At 36.6% G+C, this 21,257-nt stretch overlaps 1 protein-coding gene across 2 annotated transcripts; it reads left to right on the top strand.

Moving 5' to 3' along the window:
* Positions 1-5,430: 5,430 nt before the first annotated feature.
* On the top strand, positions 5,431-20,831 carry si:dkey-183c6.7 (urea transporter 2). 2 transcript variants are annotated; one of them, XM_055051173.1, is made up of 8 exons: positions 5,431-5,707; positions 6,053-6,242; positions 6,678-6,806; positions 7,209-7,398; positions 10,535-10,682; positions 19,750-19,884; positions 20,343-20,392; positions 20,532-20,799. In XM_055051173.1, the coding sequence occupies exons 1-8, from the start codon at positions 5,581-5,583 to the stop codon at positions 20,712-20,714; spliced, it is 1,152 nt and encodes a 383-aa protein (XP_054907148.1). In that variant the 5' UTR covers positions 5,431-5,580; the 3' UTR covers positions 20,715-20,799. The 2 variants fall into 2 exon arrangements, with proteins under 2 accessions (XP_054907148.1, XP_054907147.1); XM_055051172.1 differs by having other exon boundaries at positions 20,343-20,831.
* Positions 20,832-21,257: the final 426 nt, after the last annotated feature.

The raw sequence follows: 21,257 nt of genomic DNA, 5'->3' as shown, positions 1-21,257 counted from the left end.
TAAAGGGACTGAGAAAGTGCAACAAATAAACAAATGAAACTATCCAGTAAGCAATGAATGAATGAATTATAAATTGTGAAATAGATGCTGCTAAGAGGTATTTAAGATGAGAAAAAGCTCTGTTTTGCTAATGCAAGCATTTTATGCTAACTCATTGCAGAGTGAAAAATTGAAAATGATCTGCTGAAATGGCTTTAAGTGATTGAAAGGTGCCAGTTTGGTAAATGTTAAAATTGTTAAAATAGCATCATAATTGTGATTATGAATTGGCAAAAGTTTTTCTTTCTAAGGAATCCCAGCCAATTCCACGAGCTTTTCCTGTAACGAAAGTGGACAGTTGATTTTTTTGAAGTCAGTTACTTTGCAGAAACTTCTCCTGCTCTGAATGGATTTGACAGTGAAAAGGAAAACTCTATCTCAACATAATCTGTGCAGGGCCTGGTGAGACTAAGACTGAGGGTCTTTGTTTGGTGATGTTTCAGCAAGACAATGCTGCAGTTCATAACTCCCATCTGACAAAGGACGTCTTCTCTTCCCATCTCATGAAGTCATTCTTTTGGACCATTTTACTTGTTGCCCTGATTTAAAACTCACTGAAAATGTTTGCTGAAACATGGCAAGGTAGATTTACAATAATTGATGTAAATTGTAAATCTACCTTTTGTGTAGCATCTTCAAAACTTAAAGCAAGTTTTAAAACATCCCCAGGGAAGCACATCCACCCAGTAGGCAGACATTTTTAAAAATCATCTTTAACTTTTGATCGGCTCATAAAAAACAGTTTGAGATAAAATTTCACTTTTGATTAACTGCCTATATTTTTTATATTCTTGACTCTGTTTCTTCATCTGCATATTGAAGATCAAATTGCAACACAGTCAAGATGTAAATCCATAGATTCGAATGAAGCCATACTTTCTTACATCTTTCTCTGCGAACTTATTGTTCAATTTTCTCTTTGTGTTCATTTATGTTGTTATTTTTTCCATGGAAAGAAGCAAGCAGGCCATTGAAAAGTTGTAAAGAATGTCCAATAACCATATGATATAGCAAAGGCTGCTACTGACATGTTTTAATTTTGTGTTCTTGGTATGAAGCTCTTTTTCATCAACTCCAGCAGGATTTTGTACACAAAAAAAGACAACACAGCCAAATTAGACAGTCATCTGCACACCACTCAGCTGCTCTGCATGCTGTGCATCAGGAGCTCATGGTTGAGTCACAAACACTCAGCGATCACTCACCGCCTCCAATGCTGTTTGTTCCCTTTTTACTTCATGACGTAAATTTATTTGATTGGGTTCATATTGGATGTCTTCATTTCTTTCAAAAATTGCCCAAATTGGATGATAATTGTCATGGCTGTAAACAGGGTCAGCGTGTACTGGAGCACCACGTCTCTGTTGTTTGACATGCCATAAAAAGAGAGAATGAACACGCTTCAAAAGAATAAACTCATGTTTTTCTGTGTGAAAAGTGCCAATTAAAACATTAGTTATTCTCTCAGAGGAGGATTAGGTCAACCTTGTTGATTTTCAGTGTTTTTATTGAAGATAAGAATAGATTATCTTTGTACCTTATTCCCAAAAGATGTCTCGCTGAATTATGAACATAAAGGCAGGTAGATTTGAAGTAAATTTCAGACTTAGTATTTATAATTTTTTTTCAAGCAAGAAAAATGTGTCATTTTCCCCAATTATATAGAATAAATACATAATTTCTAATTACATAAAGATCCACATTCCAAGTGAAGCATGGAAGAGCTAAAATGTACTTTCAAAATAACAAATATTTATCTGATTATTTTTCATTTTAAAGGTTGTTTTGCATGGAAGTTTATAATTGGATGACATTCAAATAGAAATGGCAGTTCATTTTAAAACTTGAGAGAAAAGTGAACTATAAACAGAGTCTGCTGGTCACAAAAGAGATATCACAACCTCTACTTACAGTCAAACGTTTGCAAAAATATATGTTCTTTTATTGTCAAATAAATCAACCATCTACTTTCTGTCTTCATGACACCCTGTTATATATATGTTGCACATATTAGTAGCATATATATATAGATCTATATATATATATATATATATATATATATAGATCTATATAGATATATATAGATATATAGATAGATCTATATATATATCTATCTATATATATATATCTATATATCTATATATCTAATATATATATATAGATCTATATATAGATATATATCTATATCTATCTATATATATATATATCTATATAGATCTATAGATAGATCTATATATAGATATATAGATCTATAGATATAGATCTATATAGATATATAGATATATCTATATATAGATATATATATATATATAGATCTATATAGATCTATATATATATATATCTATATATATATATATATATATATATATATATATATATATATATATATATATATATATATAGATCTATATAGATCTATATATATATCTATATCTATATATATAGATCTATATATATATATATATATATATATATATATATATATATATATATATATATATATATATATATATATATATATATATAGCCTCTAAACAGTGTATCTTTGAGCTACATTGAAACTTCAAGGCACATTGTCAAAAGTGCTGGTAGAATCAAAATAAGATTGAGTGAGATTGAATAAAAGGTTGTGTGTATTATTATGCGAATATGCAAATACAGTGAGAAAAATGCCAATTGCCATGGAAACAAGCAGAAATCAGTGCTTGTTTTCCTTGTCTCATCTCTCTTTTCTCATCTTTTTCTAAAAATGCATATTTGTTCTTACTCCTTTCTGTTGATTTTAGTCTTCAGCTTATGTGAGAATTTAGTGGCTCACAGGCTCCACATCCTGATAATGTTGGAAGATTAGAAGATGGTTAGCCTGTTCAGTGATGCCCTCTGGGAACACACAGCAATAAACAGTGTGAAAATTGCATCTCGATGTCCAGATGGGCTGCGATTTCAGCTCCTCGTTTGTGATATTATCTTGGCCTCATGCTTCATTAGGTTTAGAAATTGGATTCTTTGAGCAAAACCTTGGTAATTATATGCCTCAGTGACTTTGGGGAATTTCTGAAAATTGGTACACATGCTAGCATTAGTTTTGCTTGTTATCTCAATGTTGTAATATATTTATGTATTCTAAAACCTGCCTCAAGTTGCTTACAGTATTCAGAGGATCAACTGATACTCTGTCCTTGTACAATTACAACTTTATCATACAGCTAAAGAAATACATATACATGTTATTATTGTGGTTTTTATGTAAGTAAGAGCTTCAGACTTATTTTAAAAGTACATGGCATCAGAGAAAAAAATATTGCTTGTTAATCTATCTTTTGTTTGGCACCTTACATCAGTTCTGCAGGATTATTATGTTCATATAGAAGCCTTTGAAAAGACACATGGACATTGACATTTGTGGCTTCCTGACTGCAAAAATTATCAAAAAAAGTTTGTGTTTTTAAATATTTCTAAGTAGAATGAACCTTTTTTCTACATCAGTGTGTTAGTTGCTTCCCTTCTTCCTCCTAAGTCAATTTGCTGCTCTTAAGCATAAATACAACTGATAATCAGTCAATTTTCTTCCAGCAGGATTAAAGATGTTTGGGTAAGTGTTTCTCATTGGAGATATAAATAAATCAACTAATGTTATTATAATTCACAAGGTGCACATGAGAAAGTTTCTTTAAAAAATATGTAATTGCTCTTGTTTGTGATGTACCACCAAAATTTAAGCATTTAACATTTTTCCTTTATGAGAAGAGACAAACTGTTTAATTTATTTATTTATTTATTTCAGAGTTCGTGTAAAATCTCCTCTTTGGAATCCAGTTGTTTTAAAGCACAACAGTTTATCAGATGAACACTGTGCTGTGTATAGACATTCAATAATCATCAGTAAGAGCCTTTAACTCACCTTACTCAAAAATTAATTACTGAACGTATTGTGGTATTTTCAAATTTGACGTAGATGCGCAAAGACGTGACTTTCTATATAACACGATAAAACCAAGACATTTACACATCTGAGTAGTTGTGCATCCTTTCTCTTCATATAGCTCACTCTGTACCAGTCTGTCACTAGTTTTTGTTACTCCACAGACTCTGAGATGTCTCAGGGAGAATATATAGCCAGAGGGAAGGAGGGCATGTTTACCGAGGCAAATAAAACATAAACGAAACGGGGCAAAACAGAAGAGCGATTAGCTGTCAGAGCATTTTGGAATGTCACAAAGGTTTCCATCAATAAAGACAAGGTTTTTAGATCCTGACTCTGATGGAGGGATTGTACCTGACATGCTGTTATTGTCTTTACTTTCTTCACTTTGGCTTTTCATAGCAGTTCATCTCAGATAAAAATAGTGTGCCCTTTAGCTATTCAATCCCCTGATAGGGACGTGCAAAAAGGCCTAAAATAAATGTACCTTTTTTTGCAAAAGGATTATCTCACAAAGACAAAATAGAAAAATCCAACTTTGTGATCAGCATCACAAAGTATTTCTAAAGAAATTACCTTTTTTAAAGAAATAATTAGTAAGCCAGGTCAAATATCAGAAATTTTCTGATATTTTCTTGTTTTTTTCCTTGAATTTGTTTAGCCTACATCAGGTTGTGAGGCAATCAAGGCAGGATAAGAAGATCCATAAGGCTCATTGTCAGAGAATGTTTTCTCACCATTTGGGTGGAAACACAAACATCTAAACTGCAAGAAGAATTATATATCACTTCACAAAACTCAACTAATCTCAAATGGATTTCTGCAAGATTAGAATTCGCTGTCCAGTGTCCTCAATACTCACCAGATCCCAATCTAAGTCAGCAAACTGGGGGATGTGGTTGAGCAGGGGGTTTGCATCATGGATGTGCAGCTGAAAAACCTGCAGCATCTGCTCAATGCTTTCATGGCAATACAGACTAAAATGTTAGAGGAATGCTCTGAAACCTTGAAAACTACAAAACTATGCTTGTTGACACCAGTTTTGCCTTGTGCTAGCTAGAAAGAAGAAGGTACAAAAAATTCATGCCCGACTCTGTCAGTATTATTTCCGTTTAAGCAGCAAAGATACCCGTGTTAAAGATTAAGACTTCAGCCGCTAATGGGTTTTATGAATGAAAGGAAGACAAACATTCATCAACATGGTGCAATAAAAGGTGGATGAGTAGCTCAAATGGACAAACAGCAGGTGAGGAACTGTCTCTGTGGGCCTGAAGCAGAAGAGAGAGCAAACAGGGTGACTGTGAAATACAACATCAGGGCAGGAACAGGCTTTGGGACTAATGCTACTTTCTGTGATCATGCACACAGCTGACAGTGTTGAACTTTGTTCAACTCTGGCACATGAGGCTGGGTGAATACATCACCCACTGGTTTATAAGTCACTCCTTCGCGGAGAGAGAAGAGGCAGAGGAGGAAGAGAAGCGATGAAGCAGAAGGAAGAAGAGAAAGACAGAGCAGAAGAACAAAAACAGGATGGAGGAGAACATATAGGAGAAGGTTTTCTGGATTAGGAGAACATTTATCTATTGTTTGGAGTTGGGAGGCCCTGCAGCTGTAAAATGTGGATAGAAACCAAAACAGAGGTAGAGGAGGCCAGCAGGAGTCGGGCCAGCTTCAGTCGGCGAGTGCTGGATGGTCTGATGTTGTGCACAGGAGAGATGGAGCACTTGGATAAGTATATCCAGGGTAGGGAAAGAAAAAGCAAATTTGGACTTTTGTGCTACTTTGAAAAACATTATTCACCAAGTTTTAGAATAATGATGAAACTTGTGTGCAAAACTTGAGTAACCTCGGCTAGAAATGCTTACGGTGCTAGTAAAATATGCAGATATAATCACAGCAGAACTCCCACAGCGAGGACGCCTGCACTCTGCGTCTAACACAACATATCATTAAAATCCTTTTCCAGTCACTTTACTTAACATCCTGAACTAACAAGAAAACAACACAACAGAGGAATAAGTTTGTCAGCGGCAGTTTGCCCTTTTTGTTACAACACGTTTGAATATTTGTCTTTTGTTTTCTGACCAGAAAAGTGGTTAGTGCTGCAGCTGGCTGTGTGGGGGCTGAGAGGGGTGGCCAGAGTGATTCTGGCCAACAACCCACTGAGCGGCGCTCTGATCCTGGCTGCCCTGTACTGGGCTTCCCCCTGGCAGGGCCTGCTGGGAACTCTGGGTGTACTGGCCTCAACGCTCACAGCTGTGATCATTGGACAGGACAGGTGGAGTTTACACTGCTATAGCGATCCAAACTCACATGAAAACGGCTTATGGTGATTTGAAAATTATTGCAAGGAATCAGTGGTTCAGGTCAATATGTTTGGTAAAGTTCATTGAATTATGTCTGAATGTAGTTTTAAGTTCATGCTTTTTATCTTAAAGCTGTACTACAATTTATGCCTCCCACTGTGAAATATGCTAATGGCTATCCTTGTTCTCCAGCTTCAAAAACAAACCCTTCTCACCGGGATGTCAAGGTGTTTAGAAATGAGAGGCAGAACACATTTACCTTCACTCTGAAGTTGCTGCTCATTAAAACAGAGAAGTTTGTTTTATGAGGATCCATAAAGAGTTGACCATAATTATGTGTAATGAGTTCCTAAATGATCATTTTTCATTAAGCCACGTTGCACTTGAGCTCCTGTGTTTGTGTGCAGTGACGACGTGGCAGGAGGTCTTCACGGCTTCAACGGCATGTTGGTGGCTCTTCTGATGGGAGTGTTCAGCTCAGCTGGAGACTGGTACTGGTGGCTGCTGCTGCCTGTCTGTCTGGCCTCAGCTACATGGTATGAATCTCATATATGGTGTTTGTGCAGAAGCCCAGAGTGGTAGACGGGGTCGCCCCAAAACGAGCCCCAAAACGATAAAAATCAATAACAATTTAAAGCATAGAGGGTGGGATCTGTCATTTTTGCAAAGACTGAAAAAGCATCAGTGACTGTGTTTTAAATTTATTTATTGTGTTTACTTTTAACTAATCTTCTACGTTTATTAAGTATGATTGTATATATTTGAAACATTCTTTTCGGGCAAAATGTTTTCCATCCAGAGAACACACCCCACTGATATACTTCTTCTTTACTTCAATAAATACAAGTTAGCAGACATTTTCAGCATATTGCTTTTTAAAGTGTTTTTATTCATTTTAAAAGCTTATAGTTCTTTCCATTCTTCTTTCATTTTCCCAGTGTCTTTCTGTTCAGTGGGCTCACAACGTTACTGGACCACTGGGACTTGCCTGCTGCCGTGTTTCCCTTCAACACCATTATCGTCCTTTACCTCCTGTGCACTGGAACGAACAACCCTTATTTTCCTCACAACCCAGTAATACCCCCAGGGGCAGTAGATCCTAATGACACAGCGCTTATAGCAGTCGAGGTGAGGACAAAACCAACCAGTATGGACTGCATGTCCACCCAGTTTACGTTCAAAAATAACAAAAATGTTCAAGACAATCTTTAGAAAGGGGAACATAAAAATACAACCCGACAGCACCACACATTTGTAAAAAGACTAAAGGCATTTGTGAGCAATTAATTTTTTTTTTCTCAATTGATAGTCACGAATATTGAAGTGAAGCACGTTATGTGGTACCTGGTATATATATATATATTTTTTTTGAAAGGCGAGGTCTTCATCAGTTTACAGAAAAAAAAAATGTTTTATGCAACGTAAATGTGCAACAGCAGAGCACGTCTACTGAGCCGCAGTCTTCCAAACTCTGTATCCTTAACAAACACTGACTGAAAGCCAGCATGAACTCAGAGACAAAATATAACCAAAGCTTTGACTCTACTTGGTCAAAAAGATCAGTTTCCCTGGCTTAACACCATGGAAACGCTTTGAATTTAAAAACATAATTTTTATGCTCTAACTTTTAGATTAAGAGCTACCTTTTTGCAAAATTGGCATATTGATCTTTTGACCCTCTTGATTTGTTTGGCCCTCCGTCATCGGATGCAGAACAGAATGAAAATACCTCCTGAAAAGTGTTTTTTATTTGTTAGAGTAACAGCAGTTTGAGCGTTAGTGGTTGTTTTAATAATAATATACTTCTATAATTCATATTTATTTACATATTACAAACACAACACTTGTACTTGTGAATTAAAATTAGAAGATATTACTCAAATTTGTTTGAGTCGTCATCTTCAAGCTTTTCAAGGATTTCTCTAAAGTCACGTGTCTCAATCATAATGTCAGAGAAGTGATCGAACAGTTTTAAACACTTTTTCAAAACGTATTTCTCTGCAACAGCCTCAACGAGTGGAATAGAAATCCTGAGTTAATACGCATTCTTTTATAAAGATGCAAACCTCTGTCAGCTGAAAAGGTCAAAACTGGATTCTGTTTGAACTTTTCATCTTAAGGTGAATGCTTTCCTGGAGCAAGAAGATGTTGAGAAAAAAAAATAAGTGAACTGCCATCATTGATTGTTTTTAATATGAGATATTTTGCTTCGACGTTACAAGTGGTAGAGTAGTTTACCCCAAACAGATCTGAGATGCTCCAGTTTGTCTGAGTGATCTTGTTGTGAGCACAGTTTCAAATTTAAGTTTGTGTTGCAGTGACGCTTCGTCTCAAGCTTTTTTCTTCTTAATTCAGACTCTAATTGACAAGGTTTCTTGCTAAATCAACAACCTTCCAGTAACAGATACCTGTAGGGAAACTCTTATGTTTATGTTCAACAAAGAGAAATTCAACAACTGGAGGCATCAAACAAATCTGGAAACTACTGGGCAATAAACTTTAACCAGGAAGGATGAAGATCAGGTAAATGAAAACCTAGGATGGTTGCATACTATAAGACTTATAAAGAACATGTATTAATGTGTAACTAAAAGTTGTGTCAGGGAATGAATGGAAAGATGGACAGAGGCAGAAAATATAACAATGCCAATGTAACAAGAAAATATGCAAATTTAAACAAAGCCGAACCACAAAACACAAAAAGAAAAAAACAGAGAAACCATAAATCCCAACAAAAAATCCGTCAAATAACAAATACTGACCTGAACAAAACTGAACTGGAACAACACGACTGAACGCCTCCAGACGTGACTGATAAGTAACTGAGGCAGATCTGATTTCTGAACTGCAATCATAACTGAAGCTCTTGGTTCAAAGATATATTCATCATTAACAGTAATATTTAACATGTTGTTTAAATTAGAGTTTTAGTGTGATAACATCCCAGTTTTCAGGTCTATTTACATGTCAAAGTTTTACTTTGTTCAGTTTCAATAGCAAAAATTGGAGATGTAAGGATTATCCCCGACATGACCAAATGGAAAATACAGTTCTAGTGTCAACTTTCAAAAGAAGAGGTTACTTTTGTAATTTATCTATTTAGAGAGTTTCTACCAAAAGTTCCCTCCTTGTTGGTTTGCCCTTGAGAATATAATTAAGCCGATTTGTAAGTAAGCCTTTAAGTATGAAGCTGTTTTGTTTTGGGAGGAGGATGAACTGTTTGTCTCTGAAGGATGATCTCTAAACTGACGCTGAACTTCGATGCTGAAAAAAATCCTCTCAACTCCACTTGGTGTCCTGAATATCGAAATTTAAACGTGATGTTACTAACAAGCATCACACTAAACCACTTTCCACAAGTTTCAGCTCCAACTTCTCAGATTTTCTTATCTCTTTTTTTCCTTAATGAGTTATTATTCATTTAGCCCTTATCTTCACCAAACTCATTTTAATTTGTTTCATTTGCAAGTCTTTGAGGGCAGATGAGGCATTCCTTCCCATTTAAATATTTCTTATTTCTTGTTAAAAACTAAAATCTTTCTCTTACTTCTTTGATTCTGTTGTCTTTTGCAGTGATGCCATTTTGTTTTTCACATCTTTATCCATTTCTTCAAATGATTTCTCCCTCTTTCCTCATAAAGTAGCTTAATTTATGCTGTAAATTCCCAAACACGTTGAAGTCATAGATTTCCTTTATGGCTCTGGTAAAAAAGACCAATATTTCTCATTTTCCTCTGTTCTGTTCCTCTCTTCCATTCGTTTCATTCCAGCCATCTTCCAGCTCTCCTCCGGTTCTCTCTCTCCCGAGATGGGTTTGGGGGGGGGAGGTGACGTCTGTCCTATTTATATTTAATGCTCTCAGATTCAGTCGCTCTGCTGAGGAAAGCGCTCAGCCTGCTCAGACAGAGTATTAAATCTTACAGGCATATAGATGCGTGCACACACATGCAAGCAAAAGCAGTAGTGAGGCTGCCGTGTAATCAAAGACCATTTATGACTTGTAAATATCAGCGACGTGCAGGTGCAGCCTTCGCGTCACCATGGCAACTCTCCAGCGCTGAGTGACTGCTGGGAAGGCGCCATTTATCATTAAAGGTGCTTAAGCAGGAAGAGGTGGAGGGGAGTAAAGACGATTTACAAAAGAAAAGAGCAGCAGCATATTTGTGTGTGTTTTTTTATAAAAGTCTGTTTTAAAGTTTTCTCATAATGCCAGTTTTAGTCCCCATTTCACTGAGTTTTCCCTAAAATCTTTACACCTGCCCAGGTGATTCGTGGCATTCCTCTCGGTGTGGGTCAGATCTACGCTACCGGGGCCCTTGGACCCTCTCTCCTCATCCTCGGGGCCGTTGTTCTCTACTCCCCGCTGCTGGGCGTCCACGCTGTGCTGGGATCAGCAGTGGGAACATTGGCCGGTCAGTCCTGCTTCGTCTTTGTCATCCATCAATACCAGAATAACCAATATTATGCACAAACAGTACAGACATCAAGCATGTGCAGCTCTGGAAAAATTCAAGAAACCACTTAAAACCATCAGTTTCTCTGATTTTATGTTTTATAGGTAAATGTTTGAGTAAAATTAACATTGTTCTTCTATTCTATGAACTATTGACAACATGTCTCCGAAATTCCAAGCAAAAATTTAGTAATTATTTGCAGAAAATGAGAAATGGTCAAAATGACAAAAGATATACAGTGCTTTCAGACTACAAATGATGCAAAGAAAAATAAGTTCATATTCATTCAGAAACAACAATACTAATGTTTGAACTCAAGAAGAGTTCAGAAATCAATGTTTGGTAGAAAAACCAGAAGGTTCTCAAAAGGGTTCAGTGCGGTGGGCCTTTCATTTTTACCAGAGCTATATATCAACTTTAGAGAAGGTAAAATAAAAGAAAACCATGTATGTGTGAGGATTTGGTTTTTCCTCTGTGTTAATTTAGTTCCTGTGTCGCCACCCATCAATCCACATAATTCATAACAGAACATACATTCATTTGTACATAAAGCCAATTATGGAAGGGGAGGATTAGACAGATTGGGACTTTGTTTGGTGTATTGCAGGAGTTACTGTTGTTTGACAATTTGAATAAAAGCTAAACTGAAAAGCTTAAAAGTTTTATAAGTCTGTCTGCATTCTGCATAGTCATTATGACCAAAAGAATTTGATCCTAAATTCAATTTCACATTGAAAGCTCAGATGGTTTTGCTGGGATTAGGAGGTTTTCTGAGAGACTCACTGGGAGGAAACCCCACGGCAGGGCCAGATTTTACTGGAGGAACTGTTTACCCCTTCTGTCAATGAGTTGGAAAGGATGACAGTCCAGAGAAACGTCTGGGTTTCCCTCTTGGATCTGTTGTCCTCATGTGGATGCAGTGTTAACTTAGTGGGGTTGAGTCACATCACACTAAAAGCAGCTAATAAACAGTTTGTTTAGTCTGCCTGGTCTAGATACACTTAATTATTTATGTTAGATTCAGTCAAAAGCTTACATTCTGAGTGTAGTTAAAGTGCAAGTTCCTTTAGCTTTTTAAGTAACTCCCAAATTAGACACAGCTTTTATTGGGATGTTTAGATCAAATTTGAAATATTGCAGTTGGGAGTGTGTGGCTGAAACTGATCAGATTCTTCATCCCATTCCTTTTTATGATTCTCCTTCTCTTTGTTATGCAGCTTCTTAAGGCTTGTTTTAGAAATAGGCTGTTGAGTTTATTTTTGACATCTGAGATGTTCCTAAAATTAAAATAAGGTGATTTCATGACGTTGACTTGAAACACAAGAATCAGCAAACATTGGGTCACAGTTGTGACACGACAGCAAGACACTGAAGTTCTGTAGCTACAGAGTTTTCTGCTTGTGACTGTCTGATGGTATAAGCTAAGCTGAGACTTTTTAAGTTAATTTTATCTTCTGGTTTTGTTGGGATGCCGCTCAGTGTTTGATTGTTTCAGAGAACCTTCTGTTTATGTCCGGTTACTATTTTCTTAGTAAGCACATTTGCAAAGTGAAAGCAATTTCATTGTTGCTGTTTGCTTTAGATCCAAACTGAAACACTTGACTTATTTTTGCCTGTTTTACCTTTATTTCTGACTGAAACTGACCTGTTTGTTCCTCTATAGTTGTCTGAAAATAGTTATTGTACTTGTTCATATTTTGTGTTTTATAGCTGAAACTTTAACCAAGTCATTTTAATTAGTAATGACCACAGCACTAAGCGTTTTATTTTATATTGATTTGCTTTTATTCCCTTCTGTGTCAAACTACTTTTTAAGAAAAGTTCATATTTCTTATTTTATATTAGTGGGAATTATGAGGTAGAACTATTCTTGTGACCGACGGTGCAAACCAAGTATTTACATCCAGATGAGGCTTTAAAATTAAAAAATGCAGTGTAGCTGAATAACTAGCTTGCTCATATTCACTATGTGCTGCTTTGCTAAAACATTTCTCCTTTCAACATAAAATATGAGCACAGCAGAAATCGCCTCGTACAAATCAAACCAAAAAGAAGGCTAAAATTTCCATATTTGATAATGAAAAAATCTCCTGCAGGCATTTTTTTATTGATTAATCAGGACCTTAAACAGATTGTAGGATCAGCTTTCTGCAAGGCATAGAATAGTTTAATAAGATTAAAGTCATCTAGGACTTATGAAACCTTTTGGCAACTACACACATTATCTGTACAGAAATATAATTAAAGCTGCTGTGATATAAGAGGCAGGAAAAGTCTTCGTTGCACTTATATTCTGTATCTACATGCATTTACAAATGTCTACGTTTTTATGCGTTTACATTAAATATTCGTATAAGACATGATAAATGATGTAATTCGAGCCATGTTGCCACTGGCCACTAAAACTTCAGCACTGAGTCCTAAAATACTTTGACAAGCTGTGAGTCATACTGCAAAAAAAATAAAAATTAAAAAATAAAAGGAAAAATACAGAAGAGTGGGAGTGAGTTTGTGCACAAATATGCGATCAGCAAACCTGGGGACATTAGACTTCTAACAGTGGTTCGCATGCAAACACATTTCTGTAATAAGCACCAAGAAAGTCATTAAAGAGATTTGACCCTAATGAGGTTGTGTGGGCATCAGAAAGAAAGTAGATGAAGCAGAGCAGTCTGCCTTATTATGGCAGTTTAATGCATGGCAACTAAATGCCTCTAAAGGTCTCTCTCTTGTTGCACATTATTTCTTCCATGCTTCATTATTTCTGACTTTCTCACAGGTTTGAAGTCTGGTTCCATTTTTCCCCATTGGTGTTCATGTGTTTAGTGGAGGATTAAAGAGCTCAGGTCATTCACAGCATTTATTGATGGACAAAAAGTGAAGTTAAAGTGTTTAAAAGTAAAGATTTAATCAGAGACACATCTTTTACTCACATCTGTGCAGGAAAATTTTGAAATACAATATAAATGACATCAAAACCAACATCTGATGTGTCCATATTAGTGAGTTTTCAGACTCAGTCTTGTGACTTTTTGTAAATTTACTTTTAATCTGACAAAAGACACTCATCATTTGAAATTTCTAATAGTTTTTGACTCAGAAATGATTATGTCCATGAACATGTTAGGTAAACAAACTGCTCCAAACACCAACAAGCCTCTGACACTGAATTTGTCCAAAAATAGCATCTTCTGATTTCATTACTGTGTCTTGTGGAACCTGCTTTTTATTTTGAGAAGCGCATGAACTAATTTTAGTTTGTCCATGAATTATTTCCACTCATTTGATTTTTAACATCTAAGTCAATATGTCAGAAAGAAAAAGTCCTTTTTATGTAAATATGCTGTATTTTCATAATTGGGTTTGAGTCCTACTTATGACAGATTTTTCAATCAGTACTTGAATTAATAAATCAAACTTTTTATGTTCTTTATTAATTGCCTAATTAAGATGATTTTGTTTTGCCTGAAAAAAATACAATAAAATCTTTTATTTTCTCTTTACATTTAGATTTAGATTGTCCTTTTTCTTTCATCTTTTTTCATAGTTCGCAGTGTGACATAGGTCTGCGATCTTACGTTTAAACCCAATTCTACTGCTTGACAGCTCACATGAAAGGAACAGAAAGATTTCACCGTCAGGAGACAGAAACTCATATGTCACAGGCAGATTAATTACAGGTCAAAGGGTTTCAAATATGGGAACAAAAAGATACGGAATAAACCGCAGGCAGGGAGAGATCAGCCGGAGAAAAGACAGCAATGCTTGAGAATTCAGAACGCGGCAGAAGATGAATACACAACACTTGAACAGAGGCGAAAATTTGTTTTTCTGTGCTTTACATCTCACTTCTTTGACACTTCAAAGAATTTTCTCTGTTTTACATTTTTCCTTTTACTTTTAAGTTTCCATCAAGTTTTACCTTTTATTATCCTGTCATCTTAGTGTCCTTGTCACTGACTTTAGTCTGCTGTTGAATAAATTATCTTCCACCAAATACTTGGTGAATGTCTGTCTGTGATTTCCTGAACATTTGATGTGCATCCAAACATGAAGGAATGAAGAGAGTTTATGAAACATCTTCTCCTGTTATGTTTACAAATTATGCGTATGCTATATGATATGCCACTATTTTTTATATTGTGTGTGTCGTTACTTTTTCCACAAAGTTTGGTCTGGATACAATTTGAAAGTCACCACACATCAAATTAATTCAAATCATCATTTGAAAAATATTTTGTGGAATTATGCTCAACAAAAATCCAAAAACTGATAAAAAGAATTCTTTAAGAAGCCAAATATTTGTCACATTGTATATATCGGAATTATTTGGCTTCAAAGTCAGAGGTTGTCATTAAACCTAGGTAGTTGTACAAAGACAATAATAACCACAATTCTCTTGGCAGTGACACCTGGGAGCCAATTAGGCAACTTATATAAGTAGCACTTTTCTAATAAAGGTTTTGTGTAAAAGCAAGAGAGGAAAAAACAGTGTTAGTACCTCTGAGCTCAAAGGAAAGAGACAAGCATTAAACTCAACAGGGACAGAGTTCGAGGCCATATTTAGAGCTGCCACTCAAACACGGTGGTGTATGCTGTTCCCACAAGGGGTTTCCAGAGGACAAGAGCAGGGGCCGAATGTAGGCCATAGCCTGCACCTCACCTGCTACGACCACTTAATAGGAAAACAAGCAACCAAATGTGTTGTGTTGGGACTAGAATCTGAAAGAGGAGAAATGATGAGAGCTGGATTTCAGATTAAGATTTTCTCCATTTCTGGCAAGACATGGGGATGTTCAGCAGCTGCACTGGTAATTAATGGAGGAAAGTCAAATTAATATCATGTTTGAATTATATTAATTTGTTGGTAAGCTGGCACGCTTGTGGACAAAACAAATGTCTTCTATGATGGGCTTTGTGAAATATATTTATTCATTTAATCCTATACTGTTAGGCGTTCCCGCATTCTTTCGTCGCAATAAACAACTTAACAGTTTAAACTTCAACTCAACTGAATGGTACACAAGAATAACGATGTCAAAGTGAAATAAGTAAATAAATATCAAAACAGGTTTTGCATCAGATGTTAAAGCCCTGACCTTAACCCTGTTGAAATTTCTTTGACTCTTCTTTCAAGCAGTTACGTGCCAGGAAACAGAAATAACCAAGATGCATATACAAATATTCACTTTCCAGAAAAGCAATACAAACAACTGAATAAACAAAAAGGGTCAACAGACTGTTTCCTCTCAGCAGCCCTGGATATGTACATCTGTGATTTATTTTAGTTGTTTATTTTGATCCCGTTACACTGTCCTCTAGTCAGTGGATGGAGACAGGTGGAGTGAAAGTGAATAAAAAAGAAAAGAGTAGACATTGGCATTTGATACGATTGAAGCAGTCTGACTCATCCTGTACAACAAACACACAAATACACACCTAATAACAGTCAAAACTGTGAAAATTACAGCATCCTTTGCAGCTCTCTTCCCATATTTCTCCATAATGATGCCATTTTGCTGGTTTGGAATATAAACAAGAGCAAGAATTGAAGGGGTCAAACAGTGAATGGAAAGCAAATGATGAGGATTAAGACAGGACTGCAGAGGAGTCTGGATGTGAAGAAATGAACAAACAGCTGTAGGAGAGCTTATCATGGCAGAGTGGACCTAGCAGACATCACGAGGAGGCAACACGGGGGTGTGGTCTGTCTGCTTCTGAACATGACTGCTAAACTGCAGCTCCTATTACCGCTTAATGAGTAAATCGATCACAGTGCTGGTTGAATGTTGTTTTCTATCACAGGGCAGCTACCAAACTCCATATTTCTCTGAAAAATCCTGCAGCTTCCACACAGGCAGGATGTGAAGTAGTCCCGACTATTTTTCTCCCTTATCTGTCCTCAGCATGCCTGGCTGGGCATTTCAGAGTTGTAATGGCTTTTAAAAGGCTTTTTCATCACACAAGATTTACAACTGGAAACACCAATGAGTATATAATTAAAAAAAGAGAAAGCTACCAACAGAGGAAACATAGTGGTCGGGGTATTAAATGGTCCTTCCTTTAGATAGTCTGACAGTTTGAATTATTTATGATCTCATGGTTACTCAGGAGGTTAAAAATGCAGTTCCTGCAGGCAGCAAGCAGCGGCTAGAGACGTGAGAAGCATGAAGCCAAAATTTAAAATGTTTTTCATTAACTCAAAAAAGAAAGAAAGAAACAAACAAACAAACTAAAAACAGCCAGCATCTTGATAGGCAGATTGTGTCCATTACCTTTTACAATACATTGGTTTTGTCTGGGAGAGCCAACATAAAACCAATCATCAACAACTTCTATCTCAGAACTTTTATGTCCACCATAAAACTAAAACTTAAAGGATTTTTCCCCCCTTCTGTGGCTCAAAGACTCTCAGATCAGCAGCCTCCTTTAAAATCCAGCTAAAAACTTATCTTTTTAAATCTGCTTTTGTTTAAATTTGCTTTGTTGAAGCGCTTCATTTTGATCTATAAACTTAGTTACAAGGATATTCTGAGTCAGCTGGAGTTTAATTTGTAGATGAGCCTCTGTTCTGGTGTTCAGCTGAAATATATCAGTAATAATTGGAGAGGCGGTTAGTGACATTTCTCACATTCATCGTCCTCACTTGATAAATCTTAATGACTGCAGCGTTTGGTTGACATTTCCACGGTGCCGTGATGAGATTCCTGTTTGTTGCTAACAACACTGTGATGGATCGCCATGAAAGTTAGTACTGGCATGTATAACCCCTCAGGATGTGGCCGTTTTATTCACTTTATCACTTTGCAGCCCACATTTGTTGAAAATGCAATTTGTCCTACTATGTGATTAATGGACCATTGCTGATTAGGCAGCTTTTAAACTGAGAGGGTGTAGATTTCAGATTTGTGTTTTTCTATCTTTCAGGATTTGTACTGATTGATCACTTACTTAGGTACCTATTGTTAATCCTGGGTTTTATACAGTTTTGCCTTCACTATTGCCTTAATTATTTGGCAAATAGATTCAATAAGTTGTCAGAAATGTTCCTCTGAGATTTTATCCATGAAGGCTTTGTACAGTTGCAGGAGATTTGTTGTCTGCATATCCAGTGATGTGAATCTCCCAAAGGTGCCAACGTTCTCTACTATAGATTAAGGTTTGATGAGACTAAGCTGCTGGAGTACAGTGAACTCATCATCATCCTTATAAAGAATGTTTGAAAAAATCTGTCCTTCATAGCATTGTGCATTATGCTCCTAAATAGGGCTATTAGAAGATGGGTCATAAACATGGTCATTAAGGGAAACAATATAGCGGTAATACATTGCCACCAAAAAGTATTTGCAAATGCAAAGTATGTTTTGCATTAGCAAAGTATTGACCAATCGGTAATCAAAGTGTGCCAAGAAAACATCTATCACACCGTCAGGCCGCCTCCAACAAACTGAAAAGTTGAGCCTAATGGAAACTTGCTTTGATGCTGCTAAAGCTAAATTTGATCATATCCTCTAAATGTCAAATCTGTAATTAAGATTCCCAAGGACAAAGAAACACTTTTCAACCTGTTTTTATCCAATTTTGGTAAGTCTGTACAATTTGAGTTTTCTGGCCTTGGCACTTGATCTGGTCTTTTGTGTGTTCAGAATTAGTATTCCACAGACTTTGGGTATTGTAAATGGTTTTGTTTCAGCCTAACTATTGCTCTGTTGGATTTAAGAAGATTAACACCCATCAGTATTACAAGAGGACTGTCAATTATTCAGACAGTGCAACAAGAACAACACCAACTTTTGCCTTAGCTGACAGGATAAAACACATAAAAAAGTTGTTACATTTAATCTATTAAAACTGTTAGGGGTGGTAATTCTGTTGTTTTGCAAGCATCAACAAGAAATTGGCAGCAACATTAAGAAAGAGGAACATGAGAAACTAAAAAAACAAACTCCTTAAGGAGAAAATGGAGAATCAGTTGTACCAGGGAGAATCTGTGTAATTGGAGTAAAATTTGGGGGCGTGGCTATAGCAGATTTTGGGAAACGACCTCTGTGGCATCTAGAAGAGTGCAGTCCTAGGAAAAGCTTCAAACCCTCCAGATTCTAGGCCTCACGTTGAGAAACTCAAAATGGAATCGCTTGCATGGATAATTTTACTGCTCTGTTTTTGAAGTTTTTGCCAACCTGATAAGATAATCAAATTATGCAGACATTTATGATTGTTCAGTTTGTCGTTCCAGATTTGATCAGCATGGTGGCTAATCTAAAGGTGAAACATATTAACCTGCGTAGCTGAACTCCGCCGCCCTATTCTTCCTCACGACAGTGTGATTTTATTATCTCCCTCTGTGTGGGGGTGAGAGTAACACTGCAGCTGCTGATGCTGGAGGCCATGGGACAAAATGTCAGAGCATCTGGCTGAGCTGAGATCTACTTGGGCCAGAATGACTCCGGTGTAATCAGTTTATAGTTTGACTGCTGTGGGTATGAGTCATAGGTAAGGTTTACCAGCATCACCAGAAACCTGCAGCAGCCCCCAATCGACTGGGTGATGCAAGCATGACTAAAGTGAAATAACAATGAAATATTTTAATGACTTTCGCTTAAAGAAAAGGCTTTTTTCCCTTTATATGATTAAAAGCTGAATACAGATGACCTAGCTAATTAGCAGCAGTTTTCTAAGTGATTCATCATGTCCTTCTAACACAGCAAAGCAAGGCCAATTAGTTAAACGATGTATTCTGAAGATTTTAGCACTTATAACGTTGGTTCCCATTTTAGGTGTGCTGATACAAAAATGAAAAATTTCCATATTAGGTTACATGCAAATTAAGGGTTGCTCAAAGGGGTAGTAGCACAAAAGTATGTGTTTAGCCCCACCACGTGGACAAGAATGGTACTGCTGTTTCAAGAAGTCCTGATTGTTTATCTGGCTATTTTTATGGGTTTATGTAATCACATTTTGTGTGTGTGTGTGTGTGTGTGTGTGTGTGTGTGTGTGTGTGTGTGTGTGTGTTGATGTGTCACAGGTTTATCCATGGCAGTGCGTCATGACTCACTTTACTCCGGCCTGTTGGGCTTCAACGGTGCTTTGGGCTGCATGGCCGTTGGAGGACTCTTTTTCACCTTCAGCTGGAGGACCCACCTCTTTGCCATCGCTAGTGGTGACAAACATTTACAAAGTTCACGCATACAGATTTAAATTGCTTTTAGAAGTATAATGGTAAACCACTCAGACTGACTACCTTTAACATTTTTTTCAATATGAGCATTTTTTTTATTTTCCAACATTGTAAATTGCATTTCCATTCCTTTACATTATTCATGTGCAGTAATTTTTCTGTCATTAATCCAAAGGTTGTTGTCATTAATCAGTGTAGACTGGAAATCCATTTTACCACTTTAGCCATGTTCGCATCTGAGAGGAAAAGAGCACACTGTAGCAGTCAGACATCACAGACAGTAACACTGACCAGCTTGACATGCAGTTAATTACTCCCCATTATGTAAATTGGCCTTAATTGATGCTTTGACTGCTAACAGGAAAAAGAGCCACCAGCTGCTGCTGTGCACTGAATGTGTGGAGAATATTCTCTATGATCTAATCTTTTCTTGTTTGCAGCGTTTCTCTCTGCGTATTCAGACATCGCCCTGAGCAACTTGCTAGGAACTGTAAGAATGCCCACTGCTCTAGGGCTTTCCTTTCTTAATAAATTAGCTACTTTCTTTCTTGGACAATTAAACCTATGTAAAATGTGGCTTACGCTGCTAAAGGTGCCATTCATACGCCACATCCCTTCCCTCTGCTTAGGTGGGTCTCCCAGCATGCAGTTGGGCAGCTACTCTAACAGCCACACTTATGTTGCTGTTGACTGGAAGCTTAGCAGGATACCGCGTCCCCATTGGTCAAGTCAAAGCCCCCGAATGCAACCTGCGTTTGAGAAGCCAATGGGAAGCTGGAAACACGGAAGAGAGGGAGAGCACGGATGTGTAGCGGAAAGTCACGTGCACTTTACACCAACTGGACCAAACACAAGTAGTTTTATTATTAAAAATGGTTAGCTGTGAGTTTTTATACTGAATTTTATATCGACACATTTTCTTAAACTGCCCATATTATATCGACACATTTTCTTAAACTGCCCATATATTGACAATACAGTGCTGTACAAATGTTTTATACCATATTTACTTTGAGTTTCCAAAGTAAATATGTATTCTTTTTAATATTTCAACGTGGTCTCTGTCTGCAGCTGTTTTTTTTTCATAACATACAAAATAAAATCTTTTTACAGTAGATAAAGGCATGACTGGAACATCATCTTTTTAAGAAAAGGGGGAGGGAAAAACTGACTCAAAATCTGGATTCATCATTCATAGGTTGGTGAATGCAAAGCAGTGCTTTAGAAATAATCTGTCTGGGTTAAAAGTATTTGTTTTGGTCTGTGAAATTAGTTAACCTTTGGCATTCATTAATTTACTTTCAGAAATGGGAAGAATGGTGACAGGCTGCTGTTAACAAAGTTGTCTTTTTTTT

The sequence above is a fragment of the Poeciliopsis prolifica genome, unplaced genomic scaffold (genome assembly GCF_027474105.1).
Source record: "Poeciliopsis prolifica strain line A6 unplaced genomic scaffold, Auburn_PproV2 SCAFFOLD032, whole genome shotgun sequence".
NCBI lineage: Eukaryota > Metazoa > Chordata > Actinopteri > Cyprinodontiformes > Poeciliidae > Poeciliopsis > Poeciliopsis prolifica.
The sequence above is the reverse complement of the archived record's forward strand: the minus strand, read 5'-3'. Positions and strand labels throughout refer to the sequence as shown.

Bases quoted from the DNA above. Each gene is read 5' to 3' on its own strand.
- si:dkey-183c6.7 (XM_055051172.1), top strand. From the start codon at position 5,581: ATGTGGATAGAAACCAAAACAGAGGTAGAGGAGGCCAGCAGGAGTCGG. The intron at 10,683-19,749 runs GTCAGTCCTGCT...GATGTGTCACAG, and splicing joins AGCAGTGGGAACATTGGCCG to GTTTATCCATGGCAGTGCGT. The intron at 19,885-20,342 runs GTGACAAACATT...TCTTGTTTGCAG, and splicing joins CCTCTTTGCCATCGCTAGTG to CGTTTCTCTCTGCGTATTCA.